Source organism: Salmo salar, chromosome 05 (genome assembly GCF_965601325.2).
Source record: "Salmo salar chromosome 05, fSalSal1, whole genome shotgun sequence".
Lineage (NCBI taxonomy): Eukaryota > Metazoa > Chordata > Actinopteri > Salmoniformes > Salmonidae > Salmo > Salmo salar.
Genome location: NC_138295.1, coordinates 57,991,718 through 58,009,099, shown reverse-complemented (window position 1 = coordinate 58,009,099; position 17,382 = coordinate 57,991,718). Strand labels below are relative to the sequence as shown.

The 17,382-nt window shown below is 41.9% G+C and overlaps 2 protein-coding genes across 2 annotated transcripts in view; both read right to left on the bottom strand.

Moving 5' to 3' along the window:
• The window catches only part of LOC106605218 (gamma-aminobutyric acid type B receptor subunit 1), a 52,702-nt gene extending 41,332 nt beyond the window's left edge, over positions 1-11,370 (bottom strand). Inside the window, exons 1-6 of the mRNA XM_014200627.3 lie at positions 10,911-11,370; positions 6,885-6,971; positions 6,566-6,630; positions 5,876-6,014; positions 2,486-2,671; positions 496-513 (exon numbers count right to left, since the gene is read on the bottom strand). Of these exons, the coding sequence (XP_014056102.2) occupies positions 496-513; positions 2,486-2,671; positions 5,876-6,014; positions 6,566-6,630; positions 6,885-6,963 (487 nt within the window). The 5' untranslated portion in view covers positions 6,964-6,971; positions 10,911-11,370. The remainder of the gene's footprint in view (positions 1-495; positions 514-2,485; positions 2,672-5,875; positions 6,015-6,565; positions 6,631-6,884; positions 6,972-10,910) is intronic.
• Positions 11,371-11,889: 519 nt separating this feature from the next.
• On the bottom strand, positions 11,890-16,784 carry LOC106605219 (SH3 domain-binding protein 5-like). Its single transcript, XM_014200631.3, has 6 exons — positions 16,008-16,784; positions 15,756-15,818; positions 15,439-15,567; positions 15,045-15,209; positions 14,415-14,588; positions 11,890-14,050 (listed from the first exon to the last, which is right to left on the bottom strand). Exons 1-6 carry the CDS (start codon positions 16,260-16,262, stop codon positions 13,481-13,483), a joined length of 1,356 nt encoding a protein of 451 aa, XP_014056106.1. The 5' UTR covers positions 16,263-16,784; the 3' UTR covers positions 11,890-13,480.
• Between the last annotated feature and the right edge of the window lie 598 nt (positions 16,785-17,382).

Here is a 17,382-nt window from a genome sequence, read left to right as displayed (position 1 = left end):
AACAATTTAACTATAGCCTATTTTGTGTAATTTCTACTCTTGGCAAGGTTGCCTAGTGCTTAGACCATTGTGCCAGTAACCGGAAGGTTGCTGGATTGAATCCCCGAGCTGACAAGGTAAAAATCTGTCTTTCTGCCTCTGAGCAAGGTAGTTCACCCACTGGTCCCCAGGCGTCGAAGACGTGGATGTCAATTAAGGCAGCCCCCAGCACCTCTCTGATTCAGAGGGGTTGGGTTAAATGCGGAAGACACATTTCAGTTGAACGCATTCAGTTGGACAATGTGGTGTTGACAGGATTATTTTTTCCCTTTACCTAATTCGAATCAGTTGAAATCCTTCACCAGTAGAATTACTGGTCAGCAGAAGGCTTCCTGCTCTAGAAATGATGCACCACTGCCCTCTTGTGCTTAACAGAAGCATTACAACTTTTTGCAACATTTGTTTCAATGAGCTTTTACGTTCATAGACAAACCAACCAAAACCAATCTCTCTTACCTTTGTAGTTTCTGTCATCTGTGGCAAGCAAATAGAAAAGACAAAATTACATTTGTTAATAGTCAAAAATGATTTGGTGACTGCTAGCGTATGTAAATGCAACACTAATACTGTGTGATGTTTGTGAATTGTTTCATTCTTCATGGATTGATGCACTATACGTGTTACTCACTACACATGTACAGTACTCCATAATCCTTAAATTGACATCAGTATGTAGGCCCACTGTAGACTACTTTTACTGTATTGTCTGTATACCCTGTGGAAGTGACGGCCACATCCGCTTCACTTCCGGGTCATGTCCCAAAATCTCTCGAATGGGCTTCAAGATTATATCACAAAATGAATTTAATATATATACAGTACCAGTCAAAAGTTTGGACACACCAACTCATTCCATTTATTTCTTTATTTTTCTATATTGTAGAATAAATGTGAAGACATCAAAACGATGAAATAACATATATGGAAAGATGTAATAACCAAAAAAAGTGTTCAACAAATCTAAATATATTTTAAGTAGCCACCCTTTGCCTTGATGACAGCTTTGCACAATCTTGGCGATAAGGACGATAAGAACCAGTTAGTTACAGGCCGTCTGATGTTTTGTATATTAGATTAAGCAGGGTTTTTTTTTGCCAGCCAGTACTTTTTGAAAATGAAAACAATATATAAAATAAATGGAGACCTGCAAGCTTTTCAAATTAGAGAAATATACAGCTGATTGGTGGGAGATGTAGTTCATGTGTGTAGTTCAAATGAAACGGTTGCAAATTCTCGACTTCGTGATTCTTCTTGGGCATCAAATACGTTGAAGTAAATTCATACCAAAGCACATATACATTTGAACAAATATGAAGCCCATTCTTAGCCTACAAAACGAGAACACAGATGTAAAATTGATGGGGTATTACACAATCATTCACGATTATTCATAAAATATGGCTTGTGTCCACCAGGTGGCAGTACTATAACTTCATGTTTAAGACAAGTACACAGAACAGGGGGGTGAATGTCATTTGTATTTCCTGGATGTCTCGCATTCTCCCTTCTTGTCTCCTTCTCAAAATCAGAAGAGGAACCGAGGGGAGGAACCTCTGACCTTCTCCGCCGTTGTGTTTTGAGGAGGCGGCAAGGAGAGAGGATGCGAGGATTCAAGTAAATACAATTGACCTTCATCCAAAGAAGCTGAATACTTATCATTTGTACCTATACACACACACCTATGATTTGCACACAAAACAAAGCATATACACCATTGTAGAAAACATGCATGGACACACAACTATATTGACAATATATCAATGTACACTGAGTGTACTAAACATTAGGAACACCTGCTCTTTCCATGAAATAGACTGACCAGGTGAATCCAGGTGAAGGCTATGATCCCTTATTGATGTCACTCGTTATATCCACTTCCATCAGTGTAGGTGAAGGGGAGACAGGTTAAAGAAGGATTTTTAAGCCTTGAAACAATTGAGACATGGATTGTGTATGTGTGCCATTCAAAGGCTGAATGAGCAAGACAAAAGACTTAAGTGCCTTTGAATGGGGTGTGGTAGTAGGTACCAGGCTCGCCGGTTTAAGTGTGTCAAGAACTGCAACGCTGATGGGTTTTTCACACTCAACAGTTTCCCTTGTGTATCAACAACGGTCCACCATCCAAAGGACATCCAGTCAACTTGACACAACTGTGGGAAGCATTGGAGTCAACATGGCCCAGCATCCCTATGGAACGCTTTCAACACCTTGAAGAGTCCATGCCCCGACAAATTGAGGCTGTTCTAAGAGAAAAAGAGGTGCGACTCAATATTAGGAAGTTGTTCCTAATGTTTTGTACACTCAACGTATATTGGTTTGTCTATGTATGTTTCCATGGAGCATATGTGTTGTTTTTCCATTTCGAAGCTAAACCAAAACATTTCATATCAACACAAGCATCACAACTGAGTAACATGAAAAGATTGGGATTCCATTCCGCACTTACAGAGACAGGCAGGTTTGGGTGAGTCCCACTTGCCCAGCTTGGTGCAGTGTGAGATGTTCCTGCCCTCCAGCATGAAGCCAGCATGGCAGCTGTAGTGCAGCACGGTGCCCTCCACCGGTGGCCCAGGGGGCTTCAGCGCCACCCTCCCATTCTCCAGGGACGTCCACACCCGAGGGCACAGCAGCACTGGGAGAGAGATGGACAGAGTAGTGGGAGGAAGGTTAGTGAGAATGACAGCAGTCATATTTACATGACATGTACTAACTGCCAGTGTGTTTCTGCTCTGATGTCAACTCCTTATGGAACATATATGGCATGACAATTCTACAAGGAGTTGGCAAGAGAGCAGAAAACAGACTGGCACCCAGGCTACTACGGTACCAGTGTTCTTTTTGGCAGCTTTTTTCTATTTAGTTTTAGTCTTCAAATAAATTTCAGTCACATTTTAATCATTTCCTTCTTCGTTAGTTTTAGTTATTATCAGTCAACAAAAAAAATGTTTGTCTTGTTTTAGTCAGTGCATTTCCTTCCAATTAAATAATTCATTCACTACATACCTAAAAGTATGTGGACACCTGCTCATCGAACATCTCATTCCAAAATCATGGGAATTAATATGGAGTTGGTACCCCCTTTGCTGCTATAACAGCCTCCACTTTTCTGGGAAGGCTTTCAACTAGATGTTGGAACATTGCTACGGGGACTTTCTTCCATTCAGCCGCAGGAGCATTAGTGAGGTCAGGCACTGAATTTGAGCAATTAGGCCTGGCTCGCAGTCGACTGTCCAATTCATCCCAAAGGTGTTCTATGGGGTTGAAGTCAGGGCTCTGTGCAGGCCAATCAAGTTCTTCCACACCAATCTCGACAAACCATTTCTGTATGGACCTCGCTTTGTGCACAGGAGGTATTGTCATGCTGAAACATAGAAGGGCATTCCCCAAACTGTTGCCACAAAGTTGGAAGCATAGAATCGTCTACAATGTCATTATATGCTGTAGCGTTAAGATTTCCCTTCACTGGAACTAAGGGTCCTAGCCCGAACCACGAAAAACAGCCCCAGACCATTATTCCTCCTCCATTAAACTTTAAAGTTGGCACTGTGCACACGGGCAGGTAGCGTTCTCCTGGCATCTGGGGACAAACTATTTTTACGCTCTTCGAGCTTCACCCCCTTTCTGTGAGCTTGAGCCGTTGTTGCTCATAGACATTTCCACTTCACAATAACAGCACTTACAGTTGACCGGGGCATCTCTAGCAGGGCTTGAAATATGAACTGAATTGTTGGAAAGGTGGCATCCTGTGATGGTGCCACTTTGGAATGTTGCTGAGCTCTTCAGTAAGGCCATTCTACTGCCAATGTTTCCTATGGCGATTGCATGCCTGTGTGCTCGATTTTATTCACCTGTCAGCAACGGGTGTGGCTGAAATAGCCAAATCCACTCATTTGAAGGGGTGTCCACATACTTTTGTATTTATACTGTATTTACCTCTTACTTCCATCATGTGCACATTCAGATAGACTTGTCCAACTAGGCCTACTATCCCCTAATATAGCTGGCACATTGCTATTGCGGCCGATTGTAACCAATGTCAGCCATGATTTACCATTTAAGCTACAAAGCCTTGGCTACAGGTTAAACAATTTAGGCATACAGCTCTTTTCTCCCAATCATAACCATTGGCTGGGGGTAAATAACAGTGATTCCTTTAAAAGGTGGAGAATCTGAGCTTTCCAACAATGCCAGAATTAATACTGTACTCCTAACCTCGTCTCCAGGCTCCAACTGCTGATGCAAAGAGCCTGGTAACAGTGGGGACCGTTTGAGATTTACTGAGTGACATGATAATCAATTCAAATTCTGAGCGAATCACACGACTATGAGGAGTCGAGGCAGAAAAGTTTTGTTATGGTGCTTCACATATCGCCGTTCATGCTAATAACTAGCCAACGTAACTCGGCTAGCCGCCCTGTAACACGATGTACACTGATTGAATGCTGTTTACACACTTATGATATAGCAGACTCTGTAATATCCATGTTGCACGAGCTAACCGACCTATCTTTGTTGCACACGAACACAAAACAAATACTGGCCCCCGGATGCAGGACACTTAGAGGAAGGTTCTAAGGGTTGCGCTAGATAGTGATAGGCTGAGAGATCAGCCAATTAAAACCAGTGGTTGTGTCGTCCGCTCCTGCCATAGGCTTCCTGTCAAGTCCCGTTCTGAGGCGCTCGGAAACCAGATGGTTCGACAGAAAGAGAGCCAGCTGGTCGGCTAATACTCCTAATACTCAGCAAATAGCATTAATATTTCCAATCTGAAATAAACTGCGCTCACATTTGTCGACCGTGAGAGCACCAACACAGATTAAACACAGCGCACATGGGAAAATTGAGCTTCCAATCTGATGTGATCAAAGCAAAAATAAGCCTACATTGAAAGTAAGAGAGATGAAACGTTGTTACTAGTTAAGGTTAGTTACAATTGAAGTGTCCTGGCCTGCTGGCTATGTATCAGTTAAAAAGTTTGACGAGTGACTGAAGTGACATGTGTGGGAGAGCTGGGCAGATCAGCTCAGCTCAATCAGACCGTGCAACTGAAAGACGTTAATTCTGCCAATGTAAGGATTGCATTACATATTCTGCGAAGGCATGCACATTTATGATTGGAAAAAACAGATGAAAAGGAGCTTCATGTCAAATTGAATGCCCATTTGTCTCATGTGGAATTCTCATATCTCACATTTTCATCAACTAAAATGAAAACTAATTTGTTACCGTTTTCGTTTTTGAATGGCTTCTCGTTATCGTCATTCGTTTTCGTCAGGAAAAATAGGTTGTTGACAAATATTTTGTCATACTTATTGTTGATGAAATGAACACAGAGCAGAATGGTGCACAACGATCAATGATACATCAGAGATATCCTTAAGTAGTGGCAGTGATATAGTCTAGTCAATCCAGGAACAGTGGCGGTTCTAGACCATTTCAACTGGGGGGGCCAAGCTGGGGCCAGTTGTACTGTTAGAGGGGCCAGTTACATTAGACGTTATTGTCGTTATATCGTTTTCTTCACTGCATTGCAGGCATTAGCAGGCAAAAGACCATGTTCATAATCATCATCGTTGCCACTGTCTAATAATGGATGTAAAAAAAGAACGATAGCAAAAATGTGTTATGTAAAAATGATTTCATACTCCACATTTAGGGGGGCCACAAGGGGGTCCAAAATTGTTGTCACAGGGGCACTGCCCCCCCTCCCCCAGAACCGACCCGTCCAGGAATTCACTCTGACAGGCATTGAAGAGGGAATTTACCCTTAGAGAGTGACAATAGAGTGACAATGAAGTCAAACGGGTTGGCTGTAAATAAAGTAGAGAGTACTTACGACACCTGCTGTGCAGTGTGATGTCGGTCCATGTGCCGTTGGGAAGGCACTTCCTGACCTTAGGGCCCACTATGACCCTGTTCCCCCTGCAGATGTACTCTATCTCGTAGTCCACTGGTAGGATCTGCACATTGCGAATCTGCACACAGAAATAGATGACGTAGATTTATGTTTAGCTATCTCTTTAAATATGTACATCATCTGACTAATGAGTCATTTTTCCTATAGGCTTCCATGCGTTGCTATGATTATGACAACAACAACATGGTAGCCACTAGATATGGCCATGCTAGAGAGAATCAAAGGGGCGATAATGTCAGAATTGACAAGCAACTAACTATATGAGCTATTTCTACTTTATCTAGGGTTGGATATGATTAAAGGAGTTAATGTAAGGGCTTTTGACAGTACTGTGATAGTAGTGATAGCACTGTGATAGTAGTGATAGTACTGTGATAACAGTGGTAGTACACTCCTAGAAAAAAAGGGTTCTAAAAGGGTTCTTCAGCTGTCCTCACGGGAGAACCCTTTTGGGTTCCATGTAGAAACCCCAGTGGAAAGGGTTCTACATGGAACCAAAACGGGTTCTTCAAAGGGTTCTCCTACAGGGACAGCCGAAGAACCCTTTTAGGTTCTAGATAGCACCTTTTTTTCTAAGAGTGTACTGCGATGGTATTGAGAGTACTGTACCTGTTCTTGTGTCAGGCCTCTGTAGCGGATGCCTCCATCTCTGGGAGGACGGATGATGGCACAGCCTAAAAAGGATACGAGAGAAAGACATGATGCGTGGAAGAATAATCACTTACAGTAGTCTACATTACAGCCATGAGATGTATTACACTCCAATTATAATCATCAGTCCATCTAACGCCTTCCTCCATGCATTCAGCAACATTGTGATGATGCTCCATTTAGGTCATTTTGCAATCTCTATGGTATTTCTAACTGCTAACACACTTACACAAACACACGTTGCACGCACATGTACACACACAAACACCATAATTACCTCCAGTTGTTGAATTATGTATGGCCACAACAAGAGATGGCAGAGCATACAGAATTATAAGAAACAATAGCTGTGCCATTACTGGATCTGGTGGGGGGGAGAGAGAGAAAAACTAAAGGATTAAATAAGAAGATAATGAAAGGAAGAGACAGAGAGGGAAGTTAGTTATCAACAGCCTTTATACAGAAGTACAGTCATTATATCGTAACAAAAACCTCAAGTTCATTGGAGGAACCAACATTCATAATGGGACAGTCTTATCAAACACATACACTACCGGTCAATTTTTTTTAGAACACCTACTCATTCAAGGGTTTTTCTTTATTTTTACTATTTTCGACATTGTAGAATAATAGTGAAGACATCAAAACTATGAAATAACATATATGGAATCATGTAGTAAACAAAAAGGGTTAAACAAATCAAAATATATTTTAGATTCTTCAAATAGCCACCCTTTGCCTTGATGACAGCTTTGCACACTCTTGGTATTGTCTCAACCTGCTTCACGTGGAATGCTTTTCCAACCGTCTTGAAGGAGTTCCCACATATGCTGAGCACTTGTTGGCTGCTTTTCCTTCACTCTGCGGTCCGACTCATCCCAAACCATCTCAATTTGGTTGAGGTCAGGGGATTGTGGAGGCCAGGTCATCTGATGCAGCACTCCATCATTCTCCCTCTTGGTAAAATAGTTATTACACAAGCTGGAGGTGTGTTGGGTCATTGTCCTGTTGAAAAATGAATTATAGTCCCACTAAGCCCATATTAGATGGGATGGCGTTTCATTGCAGAATGCTGTGGTAGCCATGCTGAAAAGTGTGCTTTGAATTCTAAACAAATCACAGACAGTGTCACCAGCAAAGCACCACCACACCATAACACCTCCTCCTCCATGCTTTATGGTTAGAAATACACGTGGTGATCATCCGTTCACCCACACCGCATCTCACAAAGACACGGCGATTGGAACCTGTAAGTGGCTGTAAGGGAGTCAGGCACAGGAGCGCAGAATTTGGGTAGCAAACGGAGCCTTTTATTTCGATGAACAAAGCACACGGCACTAAGAACACTAAACACAATACAGATTGGCATAACCCAGCGCAAACCAGTCTAACGTGCACATACACGAAACAACAAACAATTCCACACACGGACATGGGGGTAACAGAGGGTTAAATACACGTCAAATAATGAGGGAATGTAAACCAGGTGTGTGGGAAAACAAGACAAAACAAATGGAAAAATGAATGATCGGCGATGGCTAGAAGACCGGTGACGTCGACCGCCGAACGAACAAGGAGAGGAACCGAATTCGGCGGAAGTCGTGACAGAACCAAAAATCTTACATTTGGACTCCAGACCAAAGGACAAATTTCCACCAGTCTAATGTCCATTGCTCGTAATGCTTGGCCCAAGCAAGTCTCTTCTTCTTATTGGTGTCCTTTACTAGTGGTTTCTTTGCAGCAATTCAAGCATGAAGGCCTGATACACATAGTCTCCTGTGAACAGTGGATGTTGAGATGTGTCTGTTACTTGAACTCTCTGAAGCATTTACTTGGGCTGCAATTTATGAGGCTGGTAACTCTAATGAACTTATCCTCTGCAGCGGAGGTAACTCTGGGTCTTCCATTCCTGTGGCGGTCCTCATGAGAGCCAGTTTCATTATAGCGCTTGATGGTTTTTGCGACTGCACTTGAAGAAACTTTAAAAGTTCTTGACATTTTCCGTTTTGACTGACCTTCATGTCTTAAAGTAATGATGGACTGTTGGTTCTCTTTGCTTATTTGAGCTGTTTTTGCCATAATATGGACTTGGTCTTTTACCAAATATGGCTATCTTCTGTGTCGTCGTCCCCCCCCCCCCCCCCCCCCCCCCCCCCACCACCACCACCAAGTCACAACACAACTGATTGGCTCAAATGCATTAAGAAGGAAAGAAATTCCACAAATTAACTTTTAAGAACTCACACCTGTTAATTGAAATGCATTCCAGGTGACTACCTCATGAATCTGGTTGAGAGAATGCCAAGAGTGTGCAAAGCTGTCATCAAGGCAAAGGGTGGATACTTTGAAGAATATCAAATATCAAATATATTTTGATTCGTTTAACACTTTTTTGGTTACTACATGATTCCATATGTGTTTCTTCATAGTTCTGATGTCTTCACTATTATTCTACAATGTAGAAAATAGTAAAAAATAAAGAAAAACCCTTGAATGAGTAGGTGATATAAAACTTTTGACCGGTAGTGTAATTCATAACCATTGACAAGGACAACCCAGATAATCATCTAAACCACTGCCCAAACAACAACATACACCAACCTTCATATGTACACTTTTCATCTAGTAACAAAAACCTCACCTACAGCAGTTCAGTGAGTAGTGCTCCTGCCGCTAAAGACCAGTGTGTTAGTTGTTACTAATATGTACTGGCTCCATGTGCTATAGAGAGATAGTATGAGAGCAGAACTCACTCTCCCATAACCCTGCGCATAATGTACAGATTTCATGAGCTCCTCCCACAGTGGAGTGGGATAGGTTAAGATCGCTCACTCAGTCCAACAGTGTGCTTTCAGTGCTAACACAGACGACACAGCAGCCATAGGAGTGTGTACTAAAGTATAAATACACCTAAATATAGCCACTCGTTTGAAGTGCTGAATAATGAATGCAACTTCATCATGTTGTCACACAGAGAGATGGGGAGAGAAAGAGGAGGGGAGAGAAAGAGGGAGAGATAGAACAGTGTGGAACAAAGCTCCGCAGTGAGACAGATGGTGGGAAGGAAGGGAAGGGTAGTGGAGGAAGACAGACACTGTTGGATACTTCATTAGCATTATGGTGTATTTTTAGAGCACTAACAAGAGCATGCAGGAAGAGACAAACACGGAGAAAGAGAGAGAAAGTGGGTAATGCAACGAGAAGTATGTGTGAGACAGAGAGAGAGAGAGAGAGAGAGAGATGGGGTGAGAGACAGAGAGAGAAAGAGAGAGAGAGAACGTGAGAGAGAATGCGAGAGAGTTAATGAGAGATAACAGGAGAGAGAGAGCGAGCTAGAGAGGGACAACACAGTGGGAGACACTCCTCACATACTGAGATACATAAAAGCAAACTGTGTGAGCGAGGTTTGGATCAGACAGATTAAAATATATCAAGCTAGCCAGAATAATAAATATTATGGTAATAACAGTGGCCTATATTAAATCAACAAGCTGCCGCTATATCTTTAGGTGCAGCAAGACTAATTGCAGCACCATGGACAGCGGATGTATCTGAACAAAACATTCCAACTGGGACGAGCATAGAGAAACAGATATTTCAGGACCATGGACAGCAGCACCCACGGCATCACAGATACGTATCTAAGCCAGAGACCAAAACGGCGTCACACAACATTCCATCCATGAGATGTAGCTTATTTATTAAGCAAGCCACATCTGACATGCTACTAGAAAAATGCTAAAGCAATGCAAAAACAGCCATATGTTTACAATGGTGCGCAGGTGTATTTAAACATCGAGACACGTGCACTGGACTGATATTGCCTACAAAACGCTTTAAGGTGCCACCAACAGTAGGCTACCGGTAGTTGCTGGTCCGTGTTGACACGGACGGGAATCCTTGATGGCCTATCGAAGAAGGCCAGCCCTATGTCCGTTTGCAGAATTCAGATTTGAGAAGTTCGGATTTCATGTCAATTCTAGCATGCCATTCATTCCCATAGCATAAATACATTCACTGAAAACGTGCAAAATATATCTCAAGATAAACTAACGTCATTAATAGGTGGAACTGTGTGTTATATTATGCTACCATAATAAAAAACTATGTAAAGTCGTTGCTGCTTGGCGAAACCTGTCATTTACGAGAATACAATTTACAAAGGCTAGAGTAGACCTGTCATCTGAATACAAATATAATACAAACAGCCACATTTATGCAAGCTTGATTCCTTAGAATTATACACCATTGTTTAGGTTGCATACTGAGTAAGAGATTGTAGCATGTAATAATGTGTACTTACAAATACTTTCGACGCGCTCAGTCAAGATGACCGTATGTCCATCGGTTGCGACTCGTTTGGGATTACCCAAATGTCGAATTATTTGGTAAAATGTGCTTCTTTGCAACGTATTGTATGGCTATGTTTTTATGGCTAGAAATGTGCAACCCGGTCTCCATGCATAGCGTATACATTGAATGTCAAAAACAACCGTATTAATCAGTCTATTGCCATCTACTTTAATTTCGTATGGTGAAAAGTCATAAACGAAAAATGTACATATAAATACACGCACTATATACAATCGCTTCCCCATGTACGACGAAACACCGAATCCTCGCACTCCCTCCCTTTTTTCTCTCTCCCTACAATCTCCAGCTAATTCACGACGTCATGATAGAGACGTACGTAGGTAGGCCTACCGTGCATAAAAGTCATTTTCTCACGCACACATCTCCTTTACCAAGATGCATGTTTACGTATTGGGCCACACCAGCAAATCGTGATCATAGCAAATCTAAGAGCTTTAAATGTATGATAAGCGTTATGGAGTTATCCTAATCGGTTAAGTAATTATATGCAATAAGAAATATGGAAGATTCCCAATACATGCACTTTATTAAGCCTTCAGATCCTATGTCAATAAAGCAGGCATAAATCGTTTGTACAACATTGAGCCTCTATTTTCAGCGTTAGTAACACCAGAGATGTTCTTATAATACAGGATTTGGTACCCCTCTCCCTCCTCCAGACATCTATTCCCGAGAGCACACGTCTCCTTCATATTTATATCCTGTTGAATAATTGAAGCAGGGGGATAAAATAACTCATCTCTTTTCCTGTCTCCTCCCAACTCTCTCGCTTTTCCTGCAAACCCCACATTCCCTTCTTCTAAATCTGTAATTTAGTATCACATCGTCATCCTTAGACATTGAAGTACAGTATGAAGTAGAAGACATATTGCAAAATACAATATATTGGGTCTTAAAATGGCAAAAAGTCAAGATTGCTGTTATTTTATTTCATTATCAGTTTGATATTAGATACATGTAAATAACAACAGTGAACTGTACTATATAGCTGGGTGACATCACACTACTGCACCACTTTATGAATAAATAAAGAGGAAGACATCAAATGGACAATGATTGAAGGGTTGAAAGCATAGAAACACAATTGCTAGTCATTCTATTTCTATGGCTGAGAGAATGAGGGGAAGAGATGGATATATTGGAAGTATGTAAAGAGCGGGACAGAGACGGAAGTCAAATCAGGAATACAGCAGATAACCAGCATTAAATAAGATCCCTTTAAAATAACTATACAAAGACATTCAAATAAATCTGTACATTTCATTATTTTCTCTAGAAATGTTGTAATTATACACAAACTTACATTTAATCCATTGACTACATTTCTTGTACCCTCCACTTTGCCAAAGCAGTACACAGACAACATATTCAAATTAATAAAATAAAAATAAATATAACAAGTCCAGGCAAAACAGAGTTAGGATGACTCGTAGATTATTCAAATTTCAAATTAATCATATGGTCAAAAGCATGTCCTTCATGGGAGTATTTGTCAACTGTTGACCACAGTTTAATACTGTATACACAGATCTGAACAGTATGTTGTTGCAGCCAGTGCTATGCTGTCTTTGTTTGCGTAGTACTGTGTCAAGGACAAGGCACATTTCAGTTTACGACCCAGGAGGCTCTAAAGAAACAATATATTGGGAAATTATTTTATTTAAATAAAATACAAAAACAAAGGATCTTAAAATTATGGCCTTAAAATTGAAACAAGTAAAACATAATATTATGTCAGCGTGATATTTTATGAACAATTTATAAAAATGTTTAGTTAGACCTGAATACTAGTACAGATATAATAAAAGTCAAAATTAATAGTCTGGAGTGGTTTCTGTCATCATCAGCAAGTTGTCAGAATGGAGTTTGTAACCCTCTAGCTTGTTTTGGGGTCCTATTGATTCGAACCCTGAAACCAGGTTTCCACAATAAGTACAAAAAAACTCATTCTTCTTGCACTTTTTACAATACGAGTTTAAATGTATGTACTAAAATAAACAATATCTACAGTATGAAACAAAAATGGAGCGTACATATGAATTCACACTTACTTTTTTGTTGCAAAAGAACATTGATTTTAACTTACACCAGACATTCGGTTACCGCCGTTTAGATTGAATAGGGCTCCCAGTTGTCATGTTTATTGTAGTCCCTTACGTGGATTGTTCCTTCATGCACTAGGACATACGTGTCTAAGGTTTCGTTATTGCCAGAATAAGGGAAGTAAAGCAGCTAATCTCAGAGGCATGTACAGTCTAGGAGTTTCAGTAGTGTTGTAATATGATGCAAAACCTGTCAGGCTCCTTATATTTTCAGGTCTTACATGTCAACGTACCTGTGCTTCGTTACTACTGAGTATCATACCCCCCAGTTTAAATGTGTTACTTTAGATACAGCAGATCTGATCTTCCTCATATTTTGGTCTTTTGCCAGGATAATGAGCTAGCTAGACCGGACACTTATTTTCAACTGATAAACTATAAGCGATAAGGATAGCTCTCACAAGCTGAAGCTCCTATGATGTTGCTTCAGGAACTGCTGTTGGCGCTGCATTTGCCCTTCCCTTCTTTCCCTCCCTCCCCCTCTCTCCTCCCTCTCATTCTCTCCATCCTCCCCAGGCAGACTGCCCACATCGCTAAATTCTCCGAGGTGTTCGATGGAATCGCATTTCTCCAGGTCGGAAGCGATGGTCTGCAGACTGAAGACGGAGAGGGAATCTGACCCTGCTCTCTCTCCATGTGTCTCGGGCCTCTCTCCCCCGCTCTCCATGTATTTCTCCACCAGCCCAATTTTCTTATCCGCCACGCCGCTTCTGTCCACCCTATCAGTCTCTATTGCCCCTCCTCCACATGCGCCGCCCTCGACACCACACGCCACACTGTCCGACTCCGCCCCAATAGGGGGACTTCGCCCACCACAGGCCATGGTTTGTCCACCGTCGGTTTGGTCCCGCCCCCGCTGAGCGTGGATGGCCTCGCTGATTTGCTCCAGGTTGCGCAGGGCGACAGAGTAGCGGTTTTTCACTTTGGTCACATGCTCCTCCAGCTGCATCACTTTGGTTTTGTGCTCCTGAAGCCACAGAAAACCCAATATGATGGAGAGAAAAGACAGATATTTTGAGGTTCTCTATTTTTAGTTTCTCTCTACATTTATATTGTTTATATTTGTTTTAAGTATTGTTTGTGCATTGCCATTCAGGGGTGACAGTAATTTTGGAGCCCACTGTATAGACAGGTGTGTGCCTATTTCAGATTTTTTAACAAATGTACAAAAATGTCTAAAAACCTGTTTTCACTTTGTCATTATGGGGTATTGTGTGTAGAATTAATTAATTTAATCCATTTTAGAATAAGGCTGTAATGTAACAAAATGTGGAAAAAGTCAAGGGGTCTGAATACTTTCCAAATGCACTGTATATTATATATCTATGTACCTCAAGTATGTAGTTGAACTGGGCCTTGAGCTCGAAGTAAGGCTTGGACTTAACGATGGCCCTCTTGAGAGATTTCTGCAGGGTCTGGACTCGAGCCTCTGCCGTCTGACAAGAGTGGGTGACACGCATGTGCTCCCGTTCGCTGCGTAGGCGCTCCTCCTCTGCCTCATTCACCTTACACACAACCACACAAAATGTTAAGACGGGAAAACACAACAATCAGTATCCTAACCCCCAACCAACCTAACAAAACAAACTGCCTAACTAAGGGAAAGCAATCCAATTAAAAACAGAGTTTAGGCATAGGAGAAAATATCTACAGTACCCAGGGGGTGGGGAATGGTAAGGAAAATACTGGAATACTGCTTACACTGGTAGCTGTGGTTTCCCATGTTGCCTTGGAGGTAGGATAGTTGACCAATATCCTGCCAAACAAGGCTAACTGCCAAACTAATTTTAAACCAGATTTAGTCTTGGGGGAACATAGCTACTTGGCGGTGGGGATTGTAAGGGAAATACTGATTAAATGAATACCATATCAGCTCGCTCACATACTAACTGATGAACATATTTAGCATTTTATTTTTAAATTGACGCAGTTATAGCGGTATCTGGGATTTCCCCTGTTACCTTGGAGGTAGCATGGTTGAGCATCTCCTGCCAGGTGGGGTCCAGGGTGTTCCTGCCGTCGGCCATGAGGCCCTGCTCTGCCACGTACACCATCTCCCTGGCAGCTGTGTGCATGGAGACGGCCCGCTCATAGCTCAGCGCCGCCTTCTGGGTCTCCTGCTGAGCCTGTGAGAGGGACAGCCAATCAGATACTGAGAAAACAGTGCATGCAGTTGCACAGCAACCAACCACGTGGGACAAACGATCAAACTGTTGTTGAGATTTGAGAAAAGTGGGACAAGCAGGTGAATGGCAAATACTGTATCGAGTCCCATATTGATTCAGTGATAAAGAACTCTTGAAATGTGTTGTTGCAAATGCCACAAAATACCACACAGTGCATGTACAACAGTACCTCCTTGGCAAGTCGACGAGCCTCATAGTAGGGCCTGGCCTTCTCGATGCAGGTACCAAGCTGGGAGCTGTGGGCGTTCAGTTTTCTGGCTGAGTCTGTGAGGATCTTCCTGTAACCCGATCTGGCATCCTACACATATACAACAGGAATTCCTGATCATTTAAAGAATATTTTCCAGATTAACAATGGGTTTACAGCATGTTATGGGAATTGAAAATGAACTGACGATTGATTCTTTGGAAAAAACCTGATCAGTACAGAAAGGGGCGACGTATGAGGCCAGATTTATCATGGGAGAGTTGATGATATCCACTTACATCCAAGTGCAGTTCTAGTTGGTTGATTTTTACACTGGCCTCGTTGAGGTGTTCCAACTCCTCCTGGAAACCGAAAATATATGAGGGAGCACAGGACGAAGCAGATACTTTGATTCGTTGGTTTGTAAAAACACAATCAGTTAATATCATGCATGCAACTAATTGTGTAACCCTTTAGCTACGTAGCATAGACCAGGAAATCCCATTGAGATTAAAATCTATTATAAAAGGGTTCGGTCAATTTTTCGCCACCTGAATTCTGGGATCCAATTCCTCTTCATATGGGCTGTGTTGTTCACCTTCGTTCTTCTCTTTCTCTGTACACTCTTCTCCCTCGCAGGTGTCTTTCTCTTTCAGCACCGTTTCAGCTGCATCTCCATTCATTTCCTTGTCATTTGGTTCCCCGCCCTTCACCTCAGCATCCGCACCAGGCGTCTCTTCCCTCCATTCGCCCACTTCGGGGTCTCCGGAGCCGGCTGGGCTCACACGCAAATCACCTGGCTCCATTCCAGGCCCAGTTAGCAAGCTAACGTTAGCTAATCAAATAACGGTACCTTTGCTTTTCTTTTTAGCCAACTAGCTATGTGTTCTAGGCAGTTACTAACTGCGTTTTGTATGTGTGAGAATTTGATTAGGACCATAGGGAAAAAACTAGTTTGAGAGACAGCAAAGCCAGACTACCTCTGGCGTTTCTAGTGTATCATTCAATCCCGCTAGTTTAGCCACAGCACAGGAGGCTAACGACGTGACGATACTACCAGTACAGTAGTTAGCTCTACAAAGCTAGCTTACGTTAGCACGTTGCATGAAAACAAAACATGATTTAAAAATAAATTGACTGCAAATAACGGACATTGAAATTAAATCTAATTGCCAATAAATAATTGTTTTTTTTCATCACTAGTAGTCTCTCCATCTCTCCCTCCACCGCTTGCTTGCTAGCTAACCTCGGCTCTGTTCTTAGCTAGCAAAACAAAAAGTAAATAGAGAACGCTTACTGGTTCCGTAGCCATGCTTCATCTTAGGTTTGAACTCATAAAGCTTCCGTAGCCACTTGCTTTTAGAAGTCCCAAACCTGCGCAGGCTTTTTGCAGAAGCAGTCTGCAAACATTTTGTTTATGAGTTCCTTTCTATCCTAATAACAAATTAAGTAATTCATTCATTTTAAATGGTAAACCATTCGACATATGTACGGGATACACATGCTATGCCCCATCCAACGAAATGCTTACCTGCAGGTTCCTTCTCGGCAATGCAACAACGAGAAATAATACAATCATAAAGTAAATGGCTAAGTAGAATATAATTAACATTTTAGCATAAGTATAATACAGGAAGGCACAATTTATAGTCCAATATTTACGTGTTTTGGGGGAGGGGTGGGGCAATTGTTTAAATTGTTCAGTATTTAGTTGACTTATGTTAGGTGGAGATCATTAATTTGACAAATATATACACTGAGTATACCGAACACTTTCCTAATATGGAGTTGCACCCCTCCTTCCCATAGTTGTCAAGTTGGGTGGGGGACCATTCATGATACACACAGGAAACTGTTGAGCATGAAAAAGCCAGCAGCGTTGCAGTTCCTTACACAAACCGGTGTACCTGCCACCTGCTATCATAC